Source organism: Triticum aestivum, chromosome 2D, assembly GCF_018294505.1.
Source record: "Triticum aestivum cultivar Chinese Spring chromosome 2D, IWGSC CS RefSeq v2.1, whole genome shotgun sequence".
Taxonomy (NCBI): Eukaryota; Viridiplantae; Streptophyta; class Magnoliopsida; order Poales; family Poaceae; genus Triticum; species Triticum aestivum.
Window position 1 is genome coordinate 611,111,727 of NC_057799.1, and position 17,570 is coordinate 611,129,296.

Sequence of the window (17,570 nt, forward strand, 5' to 3'; positions counted from 1 at the left end):
GGCCAGTCTCATCATCTCAAAAGAAACAAAACCGCTCTCAAATTATTTCTTCTTGGTGCCAAGTAAGACATGAAGTCGTGAAGCAAATTAAATTAGCATGTTATTTAATAAAAGTGTTAAAAATATCTATATACATGGTTAGATCATGAACACATTATAAAAAAAGTGCTTTGTACCAAAGAAAGAAAGTCAATGGTCCATGCATTCAATTTCAAGGGCAATACTAGAAATACCCCTTCTTTCAAGGGGCCAATGTGCAAGATTCCCTGAATTGAAACGCCTGCTTTTGGAACCACCTCGTTCCTTCCGCCTGTCGTGTAGCACCTCACTACTGTGTGGGCCCTACAACACGCCCCCTTGCCTAGGGGTCGTCGTTTTTGCGACCATCGTGTATATATGGGACTGTCCTCGCCCCCATGTGCCAACCTACACAATCGCTCCCATGTGTCATTAGAAACTCTACCTATTTACCAATTTAGGCAAGGCTCCTTCCCCCTAGAAACTACAACTAGGTAGTAGTGGCCATGTGCGGTGGCGGGATCTCAACATGCCCGCGGTGACAAGGAACGTGACGAAGCTAAAGGCGTGGCCGAGAAGAAGAAGGCCTTGTGAGGTGGTGGCAGGGGTCGGCGCTTTGCAAGGCTTGACATGCTTGGGGTCGGGCTTGAGATTGAGTACGAAGATGTGGACTTTGAACAGTTTGAGGTTGGCTCGAGGGATTCTGACTTGGATCTCGGGCATCAAGATCAAGCCATTCGCCTCCATCAAGATGTCCCTCTCCAAAGGTATTGACGCCACATCATTAGATCTAGTTTTAATCCATCTATTAGGATTATACTTTCCGTCCTTGTCTATTATAGTATCACATTTTCTCATTTTTGAGAGGGCATACAAGTTTGAAATCGCATATGGCTATTTTTAAGGGGGTTAAATATTTTCTTATGTTGTTAAAGCTTTAAATATATGGTTAGATCATAGCCCAGGGTGGACCTAGGACCTTACCCGCTAGTTGTGTCTGGGGTGTGACGTCCATACACACATGTGTAGAATACTATGGTGAACTATACTAGGTCCATCGCCATGTGTGAACCTGGCTCCCCCTTGGCTATAGGTAGCACCAAACCAGATAATAAGCCTGTCTGCAATAGGTGTTTCCTATTTTCACATGGTTTACACTCTTATATTTCCTGGTTTCATACAGTTTAAAATGTCATGAACACACTTTTTGAAAATCATCAATATATTTTTGAAGTGTCACGCACATTTTTCTTGAATGTTACAAAAAAAAATTCAATTACGTGAAGCTTTTTTGACACTACATAATTCTTCGACCATGCAGGTACCCATGATCATGGAGTTCGAGCCACAAGGAGGTTAGGACAAAGGAGGAAATGAAACGCTAATCTAAAACACCATTGGTAGAAAGATTTATTACGGTAGTGTGAATCCAATCCTTGGGGAGACATGAGGTCTATTCATTATACATCCAGTGCTTTTGTCTGATTTATCTTGATTACGAATTATGGATAGGATAGCATTTTGAGGAGTGTATATCATGTGCTTAGTTTTTTCCATGGCAAGGGTGTCGTACATACTAAATGCTTGGAACCAAAGAGAGAAAGTCAATTGCCCATGCATTCAATTTCACCGGCAATACTAGAAATGCCCTTCTTTCAAGGGGCCAACCCACAAGATTCCCTGAATTGAAACACTTACTTCCGGAGCCACCTCGTTCCTTCCGCCTGTCAAGTAGCCTCTCACTAGTCGGAGAAACCAGCAGAGAAGGACTCGACGACGGTTGCAGCTGAAGGAAATATGCCCTAGAGGCAATAATAAAGTTCCTCTCGTTTGTGCTCATCCCACGTACGTACACCGTTTTCATTCCACAGCTGTAAAAGTTCTTCAACTAATGGCCTTAGGTACACATCAATGTCGTTACCGGGTTGCTTAGGGCCTTGGATGAGAACTGGCATCATAATGAACTTCCGCTTCATGCACATCCAAGGAGGAAGGTTATACATACATAGAGTCACGGGCCAAGTGCTGTGATTGCTGCTCTGCTCCCCGAAAGGATTATTGCCATCCGCGCTTAAACCAAACCATACGTTCCTTGGGTCACCTGCAAACTCAGCCCAATACTTTCTCTTGATTTTTCTCCACTGCGACCCGTCAGCGGGTGCTCTCAACTTCCCGTCTTTCTTACGGTCCTCACTGTGCCATCGCATCAACTTTGCATGCTCTTCGTTTCTGAACAGACGTTTCAACCGTGGTATTATAGGAGCATACCACATCACCTTCGCAGGAACCCTCTTCCTGGGGGGCTCGTCGTCAACATCACCAGGGTCATCTCGTCTGATCTTATACCGCAATGCACCGCATACCGGGCATGCGTTCAGATCCTTGTACGCACCGCGGTAGAGGATGCAGTCATTAGGGCATGCATGTATCTTCTGCACCTCCAATCCTAGAGGGCATACGACCTTCTTTGCTGCGTATGTACTGTCGGGCAATTCGTTATCCTTTGGAAGCTTCTTCTTCAATATTTTCAATAGCTTCTCAAATCCTTTGTCAGGCATTCTCTGCCTTCCACTGCAGCAATTCCAGTAGGGTACCGAGCTTTGTGTGTTGGGTTACGTAGCAGAAATTCAAAATTTTCTACGCATCACCAAGATCAATCTATGTAGTAATCTAGCAACAAGGGGAAGGGGAGTGCATCTACATACCCTTGTAGATCGCGATGCGGAAGCGTTGCAAGAACGTGGATGAAGGAGTCGTACTCGTAGCGATTCAGATCGCGGTTGATTCCGATCTAAGCACCGAAGAACGGTGCCTCCGCGTTCAACAGACGTGCAGCCCGGTGACGTCTCCCACGCCTTGATCCAGCAAGGAGAGAGGGAGAGGTTGGGGAAGACTCCGTCCAGCAGCAGCACGACGGCGTGGTGGTGATGGAGGAGTGTGGCAATCCTGCAGGGCTTCGCCAAGCACCGCGGGAGAGGAGGAGGAAGAGGGGTAGGGCTCTGCCATGAGGGAGATGTGTTCTCTTCTCTATGGCAGCCCCAAAACCCCAATATATATAGGGGAGGGGGAGGGCTGCGCCCCCATCTAGGGTCCCCCCCCCAAGGGGTGCGGCCAGCCCTAGATGGGGCTTGGGGGTGGCCAAGGGGGGGAGAGAGGGGGGCGCCCCACTAGATGGGCCTTAGGCCCATCTGAGCCTAGGGTTTCCCCCTTCCCCCCTTTCCTGCACCCTGGGCCTCTTGTGGGGGGGCGCACCAGCCCACCTGGGGCTGGTCCCCTCCCACACTTGGCCCACGCAGACCTCTGGGGCCAGTGGCCCCACCTGGTGGACCCCCAGGACCCTCCCGGTGCTCCTGGTACGTTACCGATAGCAATCGAAACTTTTCCGGTGACCAAAACAGGACTTCCCATATATAAATCTTTACCTCCGGACCATTCTGGAACTCCTCGTGACGTCCGGGATCTCATCCGGGACTCCGAATAACATTCGGTAACCACATACAAACTTCCTTTATAACCCTAGCGTCATCGAACCTTAAGTGTGTAGACCCTACGGGTTCGGGAACCATGCAGACATGACCGAGACGTTCTCCGACCAATAACCAACAGCGGGATCTGGATAACCATGTTGGCTCCCACATGTTCCACGATGATCTCATCGGATGAACCACGATGTCAGGGATTCAATCAATCCCGTATTCAATTCCCTTTGTCTATCGGTATGTTACTTGCCCGAGATTCGATCGTCGGTATCCCGATACCTTGTTCAATCTTGCTACCGGCAAGTCTCTTTACTCGTTACGTAACACATCATCCCGTGATCAACTCCTTGGTCACATTGTGCACATTATGATGATGTCCTACCGAGTGGGCCCAGAGATACCTCTCCGTTTACACGGAGTGACAAATCCCAGTCTCGATTCGTGCCAACCCAACAGACACTTTCGGAGATACCTGTAGTGCACCTTTATAGCCACCCAGTTACGTTGTGATGTTTGGTACACCCAAAGCATTCCTACGGTATCCGGGAGTTGCACAATCTCATGGTCTAAGGAAATGATACTTGACATTAGAAAAGCTTTAGCAGACGAACTAGACGATCTTGTGCTAGGCTTAGGATTGGGTCTTGTCCATCACATCATTCTCCTAATGATGTGATCCCGTTATCAACGACATCCAATGTCCATGGTCAGGAAACCGTAACCATCTATTGAGCTAGTCAACTAGAGGCTTACTAGGGACACGGTGTTGTCTATGTATCCACACATGTATCTGAGTTTCCTATCAATACAATTCTAGCATGGACAATAAACGATTATCATGAACAAGGAAATATAATAATAACCAATTTAGTATTGCCTCTAGGGCATATTTCCAACAGTCTCCCACTTGCACTAGAGTCAATAATCTAGTTCACATCACCATGTGATTAACACTCACAGGTCACATCACCATGTGACCAACATCCAAGGAGTTTACTAGAGTCAACAATCTAGTTCACATCACTATGTGATTAACACTCAAGGAGTTCTGGTTTGATCATGTTATGCTTGTGAGAGAGGTTATTAGTCAACGGGTCTGAACCTTTCAGATCCGTGTGTGCTTTACGAATATCTATGTCATCTTGTGGATGCTACCACGCGCTATTTGGAGCCATTTCAAATAATTGCTCTACTATACGAACCCGGTTTACTACTCAGAGTCATCCGGATTAGTGTCAAAGTTCGCATCGACGTAACCCTTTACGACGAACTCCTTTTCACCTCCATAATCGAGAAAATTCCTTAGTCAACTAGATACTAAGGATAAGTTCGACCGCTGTCATGTGATCCATTCCCGGATCACTATTGTACCCCTTGACCAACTCATGGCAAGGCACACTTCATGTGCGGTACACAGCATAGCATACCGTAGAGCCTACGTCTAAAGCATAGGGGACGACCTTCGTCCTTTCTCTCTTCTGTCGTGGTCAAGCTTTGAGTCTTACTCAATTTCACACCTTATAACACAGCCAAGAACTCCTTCTTTGCTGATCTATTTTGAACTCTTTCAAAATCATGTCAAGGTGTGCGTTCTTTGAAAGTATCATCAGGCGTCTTGATCTATCTCTATAGATCTTGATGCCCAATATGTAAGCAGCTTTATCCAGGTCTTCCTTTGAAAAACTCCTTTCAAACAACCCTTCATGCTTTCCAGAAATTTTACATCATTTCGGATCAACAATATGTCATTCACATATAGTTATCAGAAATGTTGTAGCGCTCCCACTCACTTTATTGTAAATACAAGTTTCTAACAAACTTTGTATAAACCCAAAAACTTTGATCACTCCATCAAAGCGTATATTCTGACTCCGAGATGCTTGCTCTAGTCCATGGAAGGATCGCTGGAGCTAGCATACCTTTTTGCATCCTTAGGATCGACAAAACCTTTCTGATTGTATCACATACAACCTTTCCTTACGAAAACTGGTAAGGAAACTTGTTTTGACATCCATCTGCCAGATTTCATAAATGCAGCTAATGCTAACATGATTCCGACGGACTTAAGCATCGCTACGGATGAGAAAATCTCATCGTAGTTAACTCCTTGAACTTGTGAAAATACTCTATGCCACAAGTCGAGCTTCATAGACGGTAACATTACCGTCCACGTCCGTCTTCTTCTCAAAGTTCCATTTATCTCGGATTTCATGGCTTATAACCATTTGTCGGAATATGGGCCCACCATCGCTTCTCCATAGCTCGTAGGTTCAGTATTGTCCAACAACATGATATCTCAGACAGGATCATGTACCACTCTGAAGTAGCACGCATCCTCTTCGTCCTACGAGGTTTGGTAGTGACTTGATCCGAAGTTTCATGATCACTATCATAAGCTTCCACTTCAATTGGTGTAGGTGCCACAGGAACAACTTCCTGTGCCCTGCTACACACTAATTGAAGTGACGGTTCAATGACCTTGTCAAGTCTCCACCATCCTCCCACTCAATTCTTTCGAGAGAAACTTTTCCTCGAGAAAGGACCCATTTCTAGAAGCAATTACTTTTGCTTCCAGATCAGAAATAGGAGGTATACCCAACTGTTTTTGGGTATTCTATGAAGACGCATTTATCCGCTTTGGGTTCGAGCTTATCAGCCTGAAACCTTTTCACATAAGCATCGCAGCCCCAAACTTTTAAGAAACGACAACTTAGGTTTCTCTAAACGGTGTCGTCTCAACGGAATTGCGTGGTGCCCCTTTTAAAGTGAATGCGGTTGTCTCTAATGCCTAACCCATAAACGATAGTGGTAATTCGATAAGAGACATCATGGTATGCACCATAACCAATAGGGTGCAGTTATGATGTTCGGACACACCATCACACTATGGTGTTCCAGGCGGTATTAATTGTGAAACACTTTCCACAATGTCTTAATTGTGTGCCAAACTCGTAACTCATATACTCATCTCTATGATCATATCACAGACATTCTATCCTCTTGTCACGACGATCTTCAACTTCACTCTGAAATTACTTGAACCTTTCAATAATTCAGACTTGTGTTTCATCAAGTAAATACACTCAGCATCTACTCAAATCATCTGTGAAGTAAGAACATAACGATATCCACTGCATGCCTCAGCACTCATTGGACTGCATACATCAAAATGTATTACTTCCAATAAGTTGCTCTCTTGTTCCATCTTACTGAAAACGAGGCCTTTCAGTCATCTTGCCCATGTGGTATGATTTGCATGTCTCAAGTGATTCAAAATCAAGTGAGTCCAAACGATCCATCTGCATGGAGTTTCTTCATGCATATATACCAATAGACATGGTTCGCATGTCTCAATCTTTTCAAAAACGACTGAGTCCAAAGATCCATCTACATGGAGCTTCTTCATGCGTTCTATACCAATATGACTCAAATGGCAGTGCCACAAGTATGTGGAACTATCATTACTATTTTATATCTTTTGGCACAAACATGTGTATCACTACGATCGAGATTCATTTTAGGTGCAAGACCATTGAAGGTATTATTCAAATAAACAGAGTAACCATTATTCTCCTTAAATGAATAACCGTATTGCAATAAACATAATCCAATCATGCTCAACGCAAACACCAAATCTCGATGGTAGAGGGAGCATGTGATGCTTGATCACATCAACCTTGGAAACACTTCCAACACATATCGTCATCTCACCTTTAGCTAGTCTCCGTTTATTCCGCAGCTTTTATTTCGAGTTACTAACACTTAGCAACTGAACTGGTATCTAATACCCTGGTGCTGCTAGGAGTACTAGTAAAGTACACATTCATATAACGTATATCCAATATACTTCTGTCGACCTTGCCTGCCTTCTCATCTACCAAGTATCTAGGGTAGTACTGCTTCAGTGACCGTTCCCCTCATTACAGAAGCACTTAGTCTCGGGTTTGGGTTCAATCTTGGGATTCTTCACTAGAGCAGCAAATGATTTGCTGTTTCATGAAGTATCCCTTTTGCCCTTCTAGAAACTAGTGGTTTTACTAACCATCAACAATTGATGCTCCTTCTTGATTTCTACTTTCGCGGTGTCAAACATCGCGAGTTGCTCAAGGATCATCATGTCTATCCCTGATATGTTATAGTTCATCACGAAGCTCTAATAGCTTGGTGGCAGTGACTAAGGAGAACCATCACTATCTCATCTGGAAGATTAACTCCCACTCGATTCAAGTGATTGTAGTACTCAGACAATCTGAGCACATGCTCAACGATTGAGCTTTTCTCCCTTAGTTTGCAGGCTTAAGAAAGTTGTCAGAGGTCTCATACCTCTTGACGTGGGCACTAGTCCGAAATCCCAATTTCAGTCTTCGGAACATCTCATATGTTCTGCGACGTTTCAAAAAACCGTCTTTGGTGCCACAATTCTAAACCGTTAGCATTACTCACCGAACTATCACGTAGTCATCAAAACGTGTATGTCAGATGTTTCGCAACATCTACAGACGACGCTGAGGTTCAGCACACCGAGCGGTGCATTAAGGACATAAGCCTTCTGTGCAGCAATGAGGACAATCCTCAGTTTACGGACCCAGTCCGCATAATTGCTACTACCAACTTTCAACTAAATTTTCTCTAGGAACATATCTTAAACAATAGAACTAAAGCGTATGACATAATTTGCAAAGACCTTTTGACTATGTTCATGATAATTAAGTTCATCTGATTAATGAACTCCCACTCAGATAGACATCCCACTAGTCATCTAAGTGATACATGATCTGAGTCAAACTAGGCCGTGTCCGATCATCACGTGAGACGGACTAGTCATCATCGGTGAACATCTCCATGTTGATCGTATCTACTATACGACTCATGTTCGACCTTTCGGTCTCTTGTGTTCCGAGGCCATGTCTGTACATGCTAGGCTCGTCAAGTTAACCTAAGTGTTTCGCATGTGTTCCGAGGCCATGTCTGTACATGCTAGGCTTGTCAACACCCGTTGTATTCGAACGTTAGAATCTATCACACCCGATCATCACGTGGTGCTTCGAAACAACGAACCTTCGCAATGGTGCACAGTTAGGGGGAACACGTCTCTTGAAATTTTTAGTGAGGGATTATCTTATTTATGCTACCGTCGTTCTAAGCAAATAAGATGTAAACATGATAAACATCACATGCAATCAAATAGTGACATGATATGGCCAATATCATTTTGCTCCTTTGATCTCCATCTTCGGGGCACCATGATCATCTTTGTCACCGGCATAACACCATGATCTCCATCATCATGATCTCCATCATTGTGTCTTCATGAAGTTGTCACGCCAACGATTACTTCTACTTCTATGGCTAACGCGCTTAGCAATAAAGTAAAGTAATTTACATGGCGTTATTCAATGACACGCAGGTCATACAAAAAATAAAGACAACTCCTATGGCTCCTGCCGGTTGTCATACTCATCGACATGCAAGTCGTGATTCCTATTACAAGAATATGATCAATCTCATACATCACATATATCATTCATCACATCTTCTGGCCATATCACATCACATAGCACATGCTGCAAAAACAAGTTAGACGTCCTCTAATTGTTGTTGCAAGTTTTTACGTGGCTTGTATAGGTTTCTAGCAAGAACGTTTCTTACCTACGTAAAACCACAACGTGGTGTGCCAATTTCTATTTACCCTTCATAAGGACCCTTTTCATCGAATCCGTTCCGACTAAAGTGGGAGAGACAGACACCCGCTAGCCACCTTATGCAACTAGTGCATGTTAGTCGGTGGAACCTGTCTCACGTAAGCGTACGTGTAAGGTCGGTCCGGGCCGCTTCATCCCACAATGGCGCCGAAACAAGATAAGACTAGTAGCGGCAAGAAGAATTGGCAACATCTACGCCCACAACTGCTTTGTGTTCTACTCGTGCATAGAAACTACGCATAGACCTAGCTCATGATGCCACTGTTGGGTTACGTAGCAGAAATTCAAAATTTTCTACGCATCACCAAGATCAATCTATGGAGTAATCTAGCAACGAGGGGAAGGGGAGTGCATCTACATACCCTTGTAGATCGCGATGCGGAAGCGTTGCAAGAACGCCGATGAAGGAGTCGTACTCGTAGCGATTCAGATCGTGGTTGATTCCAATCTAAGCACCGAAGAACGGTGCCTCCGCGTTCAACACACGTGCAGCCCGGTGACGTCTCCCACGCCTTGATCCAGCAAGGAGAGAGGGAGAAGCTGGGGAAGACTCCGTCCAGCAGCAGCACGACGGCGTGGTGGTGATGGAGGAGTGTGGCAATCCTACAGGGCTTCGCCAAGCACCGCGGGAGAGGAGGAGGAAGAGGGGTAGGGCTGCGCCATGAGGGAGATGTGTTCTCTTCTCTATGGCAGCCCCAAAACCCCAATATATATAGGGGAGGGGGAGGGCTGCGCCCCCATCTAGGGTTCCCCCCCCCCCAAGGGGTGCGGCCAGCCCTAGATGGGGCTTGGGGGGCGGCCAAGGGGGGAGAGAGGGGGCGCCCCACTAGATGGGCCTTAGGCCCATCTGAGCCTAGGGTTTCCCCCTTCCCCCCTTTCCTGCGCCCTGGGCCTCTTGTGGGGGGGCGCACCAGCCCACCTGGGGCTGGTCCCCTCCCACACATGGCCCACACAGCCCTCTGGGGCCGGTGGCCCCACCTGGTGGACCCCCGGGACCCTCCCGGTGGTCCCGGTACATTACCGATAGCAATCGAAACTTTTTCGGTGACCAAAACAGGACTTCTCATATATAAATCTTTACCTCCGGACCATTCTGGAACTCCTCGTGACGTCCGGGATCTCATCCGGGACTCCGAACAACATTCGGTAACCACATACAAACTTCCTTTATAACCCTAGCGTCATCGAACCTTAAGTGTGTAGACCCTACGGGTTCGGGAACCATGCAGACATGACCGAGACGTTCTCCGGCCAATAACCAACAGCGGGATCTGGATACCCATGTTGGCTCCCACATGTTCCACGATGATCTCATCGGATGAACCACGATGTCGGGGATTCAATCAATCCCGTATTCAATTCCCTTTATCTATCGGTATGTTACTTGCCCGAGATTCGATCGTCGGTATCCCGATACCTTGTTCAATCTCGTTACCGGCAAGTCTCTTTACTCGTTCCGTAACACATCATCCCGTGATCAACTCCTTGGTCACATTGTGCACATTATGATGATGTCCTACCGAGTGGGCCCAGAGATACCTCTCCGTTTACACGGAGTGACAAATCCCAGTCTCGATTCGTGCCAACCCAACAGACACTTTCGGAGATACCTGTAGTGCACCTTTATAGCCACCCAGTTACGTTGTGACGTTTGGTACACCCAAAGCATTCCTACGGTATCCGGGAGTTGCACAATCTCATGGTCTAAGGAAATGATACTTGACATTAGAAAAGCTTTAGCAGACGAACTAGACGATCTTGTGCTAGGCTTAGGATTGGGTCTTGTCCATCACATCATTCTCCTAATGATGTGATCCCGTTATCAACGACATCCAATGTCCATGATCAGGAAACCGTAACCATCTATTGATCAACGAGCTAGTCAACTAGAGGCTTACTAGGGACACAGTGTTGTCTATGTATCCACACATGTATCTGAGTTTCCTATCAATACAATTCTAGCATGGACAATAAACGATTATCATGAACAAGGAAATATAATAATAACCAATTTATTATTGCCTCTAGGGCATATTTCCAACATTGTGTTGCCATCTTCGCAATTGGAGTGCAACCCTTTTTTGTGATCCTCTAACATGCGATCGAACTTCAGCTTCTCCTTTTGACTTTCGCATTGCGTCCTTGTATCGACAATGACCCGGCGGAGATCATCATCATCGGGCACTGGTTCCTCTTGATCTTCAGCAGCTTCCCCCGTTGCAGCATCATTGGGCACATCGTCTGGTTCCTCTTGATCTTCAGCAGCTTCCCCCGTTGCAGCATCACCGTATTCAGGAGGCACATAGTTGTCATCGTCCTCTTCTTCTTCGTCGTCTTCCATCATAACCCCTATTTCTCCGTGCCTCGTCCAAACATTATAGTGTGGCATGAAACCCTTGTAAAGCAGATGGGTGTGAAGGTCCGGTCAGAGTAAGACTTCGTATTCCCACATTTAGGGCATGGACAACACATAAAACCATTCTGCTTGTTTGCCTCAGCCACTTCGAGAAAATCATGCACGCCCTTAATGTACTCGGAGGTGTGTCTGTCACCGTACATCCATTGCCGGTTCATCTGCGTGCATTATATATAATTAAGTGTGTCAAAAACCATTACAGAACATCATGAATAGATAATTAAGTGACCAAATTAATAGAAGTTCATCATCACATTAAAACCAAAGCACATACATAGTTCTCATCTAACAACATATAGCTCTCCAGAGCATCTAATTAATTAAACCATAAATTGAAACTATGTAAAACATTTTAATGCGAGAACAAATGCGATCATAATCGCAACCAAGGTAACAATTGATCCAATGGCATAATGATACCAAGCCTCGGTATGAATGGCATATTTTCTAATCTTTCTAATCTTTAAGCGCATTGCATCCATCTTGATCTTGTGATCATCGACGACATCCGCAACATGCAACTCCAATATCATCTTCTCCTCCTCAATTTTTTTTATTTTTTCCTTCAAGAAATTGTTTTCTTCTTCAACTAAATTTAACCTCTCGACAATAGGGTCGGTTGGAATTTCCGGTTCACATACCTCCTAGATAAATAAAATCTATGTCACATTGGTCGGCATAATTTTCATAAACAATAAATGAACCAATAGTTATAAAGATAATACCACATCCGAATCATAGACAGGACGAGGGCCGACGGGGGCGGATACCAAAACCATCGCACTATATAATAACAAGCAATAAAATAGTAAGAAAAGTAGACAAGTATCTATCGAAAGTAAGAATTTTTTCTTTCAGAAAGAAGATACGAACAAGAGGCTCACCACGGTGGTGCCGGCGACGAGATCGGCGCGGGCGATCGACGGCGGTGAAGACGGGAATGGGACGTGACGGGCCGCTAAACCTAGACAAATCTCGAGGAAAATGGAGCTTTGAGGTCGAGCTTCGAGACGAGAAAGCTTAACTAGTGTGGCTCGGGCATTTCATCGAACACCTCGTGTGCATAGGAGGTGAGGTAGAGCACCACAAAGCCCTCCCCTCGCCAGCCAGAGAAAAACAGAGCACTGGAGTGCTCTGCTCGCGAGCGGGGGGTATATATAGGCACCTCATTGGTCCCGGTTCGTGGCATGAACCGGGACTAAAGGGCAGCCTGTGGTCCCAGTTCAAGCCACCGACCGGGACCAATGGTGGTGGGCCAGGAGCGAGGCCCATTGGTCCCGGTTCGTCCCACCAACCGGGACCAAAGGAGCCAGACGAACCGGGACCAATGCCCCCACGAGGCTCGGCAGGCCCCTGGCCTCACGAACCGGGACCAGTGCCCCCATGGGTCCCGGTTCTGGACTGAACCGGGACTAATGGGCTGACCCGGCCTGAACCAAAGCCCTCTTTTCTACTAGTGAGCAGAGAGCAGGGGCTGCGAGTCCGCCGGCTCGAGAGGAATCGAGCAGCGGGGGCTGCGGATCCGGACGGGACCGAGCACGAAAGACGACGAGCAGGGGCGACCGGAGACGAGGAAGACTAGGGACGAAGCTAGCGGTGGTGGCGGCTAGAGTGGTGAACGCACGGAGTTGCATCATGCGGGAGAGGCCAACCTAGCATCTGATACCATGTTGGATAATGAGCAACTAGTATTCACTGAGGGCCAAAGGCCAATACATATACATATACATATGTGGTAAAGTGCAGGAAACCTCTTATATAATGAGATATACAGAAAAAGGACTATACACATCTAACAATTATGAACCGAGGACACTAACCGAATATTTTGTAAAGACAAATCACACTCCTGTATAAAAAATGGCTTCCAAAATAGTCATAGGACATACTAGCAGACATGTTGTGAAAGAAGTCAAATAATGCTAGTTTTTTGGGGCACATAATGAACATAGATACTTGCAGTGACTTGGTGAACTACCAGTGAAAGTAAAAATATGTTTGTGTACTACAATTCTTGATCTAGATGAACATGTGCTTACAGTTATTATTATTGTTTCTTGTAAAAGCTATACTAGTACTTTACAGAGGGTGTTTCAGCACAAGGGACAATTAAACTTCTTGTTATTATTATTTCTTGTAAAACCTATACCACCCTATATAATTCCCTGCAGGTAAAAGACTCAGCATGAACCTCCAGCATTTGCTGTATATGTAAAGGGCATGCGTGTTAACTAGCAGACAGTTCTGAATTTGTGCAAGAAGTGCAAGGACGCTCTTTACCGGTAATTTTCCCAGTGCTGACCTGTACTAGTCAAGTACACTATGATACATACTCCATAAGACAAATTACAATTGGATTCTACAAAACACTTGGCAAATACAGAAAATCATGTGTACAAAGTATAACCAAACAAAATCCATTGTTTATTGTTCATACTACATATCCAGAATGAGATTTCAGGAAGTTTTGGATGTACACGTACACATAAAGTAGATGTATGACTAGCGATTTTTCCTTGGGACGGACTACAGCTTGAATATTACAGACCTCCCGTACGGATGGAATAATGAAAAGGCAACGGTGGCCCAGAATGCCAAAATAAACCCGGCAGCCATGACGATGTATAGGATTGGGTCACCAGACGTCTCACCCACATCTTCCTCCGCCACGGGATCTGGACCAGGAGTGCACATGTTCCCCTGTGTAATCATGTGGAGGTTGGTGTTGGCTAGGTAGCTGTCCATGCCGAATGAGCCAAGCTGACCAGAGTTCGGTATACATCCTGACAAGTTGTTGTATGCCACAGAGAACACCCCCAATGAACATAACCGCGTTAGCTGCCAAGGTACTGGTCCACTCAGCTCATTGTGTGAGAGGTCCAAACTTTCTATCTCCTCCATGCCGCCAAAGGTGGTCGGTATCGGGCCAACAAAGGAATTGTATGACAGGTTAAGGGATTTTATATGGCTCATATTTCCTAGCTCCCAAGGAATTTCTCCATGCAGCATGTTCGCAGATAGGTCAATGCCGGACATTGAAACGAAGAAACTTTGACCATATGTGTACAGATTCCCTTTGGTAGTAAAGCTGAAGCCTCTCAAGTCATAAGGACTGCCAAGTGAGTCCAATGAACCCCCATATACTGAATGAAACATTTGATCGTCCGTGTCACCTTTGAAAAAGAAATTACCAATACATGAGGGTAATGAACCTGAAAGCTTGTTATGAGACAAGTCAATTATCCTCAAGTGCAGGAGTTCACACAAGTTTGGAGTGATCTGCCCTTCAAACTCATTTCCGCCCAAGGAAAGCAGCCTAATGTTATCAAGATAACGTATCCAATGGAGGTTGCCTGCGAACTGATTGTTTCTGATATCCAAAGAAATCAGACTTGATATGTTGAAGAAGGGATAAGAGATATGGCTAGATAAGGAATTCCCAGAGAGGTTAAGGAAGTGGAGCAACATGCAGCTGCAGTTCGGTACGGACCCTGTAAGATTATTGCTTGATATATCTAAAAGTTCAAGGCTTGTGAGGCCACAAATTTGTGGATGAATTTTGCCGGTTATACGGTTGCCAGCAAGATTCAGGACTTTCAACGAAGACATATTCCACAATGATGTATCAAGTTTGCCAGATAACTCGTTATCATGCAAATCAATGACCTTTAAAAGCCCTCCTGAGAGATTACGAGGCACTGTCCCTTCGAATTTGTTACCATCCAGGTATAGTTCCAACATAATGGACAGGTTATTCATCCCACCAAAAATCAGACCACCAAGCTTGTTGTTTGAGACCTTTAAGGTCATTAGTAAGGGATAATTAGTGAACACACAAGCTGGAACTTCCCCAGAAAAATTGTTCTTTGATAGGTCTAAAATTACCATGATCCGGATCTCACACAACGAAGTTGGTATGTGCCCAAAGAAGTTGTTATTAGAAAAATCCAGAACATCCAACGCTGGAAACATTGAACTGATGTTGGCTGGCATCTGTCCTGTGATATGGTTCATGTGTAAGTCGATAATCTGGAGAGAAGATTGGGTATGCCATATTGGGTGTAGCGATCCAGTTAGCGAGTTATTTCCAAGATGCAGTTCTTGTAGTGTTGCTTCCTTTGTAAACAACCAATTTGGCATGCTACCTGACAAGTTATTGTTGGACAAGTCAAGCACCTCTAAATGACGTTGCATGCGTAAAAACCGTGGTTCTGCAATAATCCTCTTGTCAAGATCACAACCAGAGAGCAATAGCTGTTTCAACTGGAAAGGAGGTGTCCCGCCAAGAATATTGACATCAACAACTAGGTTAGCATTGCCTGAAAGGTCTATTACTTCTAGCTTTGTGAGGCTTCCAAGCCAAGTGAAAGAAAGCCTACCACTCAAATTGTTTTGGGAAAACTGAAGACTCTTAAGTGACAATGAAATATTCAAAGATGGATTTATAGGAATTGGTCCGCTGAAGAAGTTTGATGAGAGATTCAGCAGTTCAATATGTGGTAGAGAAAACAATAATGCTGGAATGTTTCCATTGAATTGATTGGAACCCAAAGACAATTCTCGCAGGTTCTGGAGATTTTCAAATGCTAATGTTGGAATGCTTCCGCTGAACTGGTTGTAACTCAAATACAAATGCCGTAGGTTCCGGAGATTTTCAAATGCTGTGAGCATAAGAAATCATGCAATAATTAGAAACAGTGGCAACATTATTTAGTGATATAAGTGGGAAATGCTCATTCATTACCTCGTTCGGTCGGAAGAGCTCCACTCATGTTATTACTTTCGAGATTTAAGACTTCAAGTGAAACTGGTTCCAAAGAGAAATTAACAGGAAAACCTCCTTCAAAATTATTGTATGAGAGATCTAGGAACTTCAGATGAGGAAGTGCAAATATTGATGAGACAGGGAGAAATCCGCTGCCAAGCAAACTCAAGTTCCTGATGTTTTTAAAGGCTGTGATGCACGCAAGTAGTATAATTATTACAGGTGCCATGAACAGAAGCATGAAACATGATGTCCCTTTTTCAAATATAAGTAAGAAATTCTTGTTTTTTTTTACCTGTAACCGGGAGATTTCCACTGAGGTCATTATAGCTGAGATCTAAGACTTCAAGTGAGATTGGTCCTGGCGACGAACTAATTGGAATATGCCCATCAAATAAATTTTGTGAGAGATCTAAGATCTTCAGGTGAGGAAGGGCAAATAGCGATGCCGGGAGGTTTCCGTTGAGGCCACTCATAGACATACTCAGTTCTCGCAAGTTTCTAAGATTATTGAAAGCTGCAAAGGAATAGGGATGCGGGAAGGTCAAGGATATATGAAATGTCAATCTTGACCTCAGTGCAAACCATAAGAACAATATGTACCTGCATCTTGAAAACCTCCAGTAATGTTGTTGTTGTTGAGAGCTAAGAGTTCCAGTGAAACACATGCCCCGATAAATTCCAGGGAACCCCCTCCAAGCGAAGCGAGACTGAGGTCAAGATATCGAAGCCTGGGTAGTCCAATCAATCCTGCAGTTGTTTTTGTTACAGCTACAAGAATAAGAAATGACCACACATATGTATTGTTCTCAGAGAGAGTTTGTAATCCAAACGTACCCTCAAAGCTTAGCGAACAGGGAAAATTGAGTGATAGATCTAGGTACCGCAGCTCATGGAACGCAGAAAACACTGACAAGTTTAAATTCCAATGATTATCTGCCTCCGATACATATACAGAGGAAAGGTCGAGATGAGTCACTCGTCGGGTGCTATTGTTGCATGTCACAGTCTTCCACGAGCAGCATTCATCATCATCGTGCCCCCATAGATCAGGCGAAACCATGGAGTGTGCTCTCCTCAGTGAAGACCGGATGTCCATCAGGACAGCCCTCTCCTCCACGGAGCAGGCAGAGGACAAGTGAACCATGGACTGTAATAACAGAAATGTGACCAGAGACAATGATCCCCAT

The 17,570-nt window shown here is 44.9% G+C and overlaps 1 protein-coding gene across 1 annotated transcript; it reads right to left on the minus strand.

Annotated features, from left to right (window-relative positions):
* Window positions 1-14,141: 14,141 nt before the first annotated feature.
* LOC123050384 (receptor like protein 21) lies at window positions 14,142-17,570 on the minus strand. The gene is made up of 5 exons (XM_044473187.1): window positions 17,441-17,570; window positions 16,984-17,130; window positions 16,676-16,897; window positions 16,360-16,569; window positions 14,142-16,201 (listed from the first exon to the last, which is right to left on the minus strand). The coding sequence occupies exons 1-5, from the start codon at window positions 17,568-17,570 to the stop codon at window positions 14,142-14,144; spliced, it is 2,769 nt and encodes a 922-aa protein (XP_044329122.1).

Coding starts and splice junctions, on each gene's coding strand:
- LOC123050384 (XM_044473187.1), bottom strand. CDS start 17,570: ATGGGGATCATTGTCTCTGGTCACATTTCTGTTATTACAGTCCATGGT. Junction 16,570..16,675: donor TGGAAATCTCCCGGTTACAG/GTAAAAAAAAAC, acceptor CGTGCATCACAG/CCTTTAAAAACATCAGGAAC. Junction 16,202..16,359: donor AGCTCTTCCGACCGAACGAG/GTAATGAATGAG, acceptor TTCCAACATTAG/CATTTGAAAATCTCCAGAAC.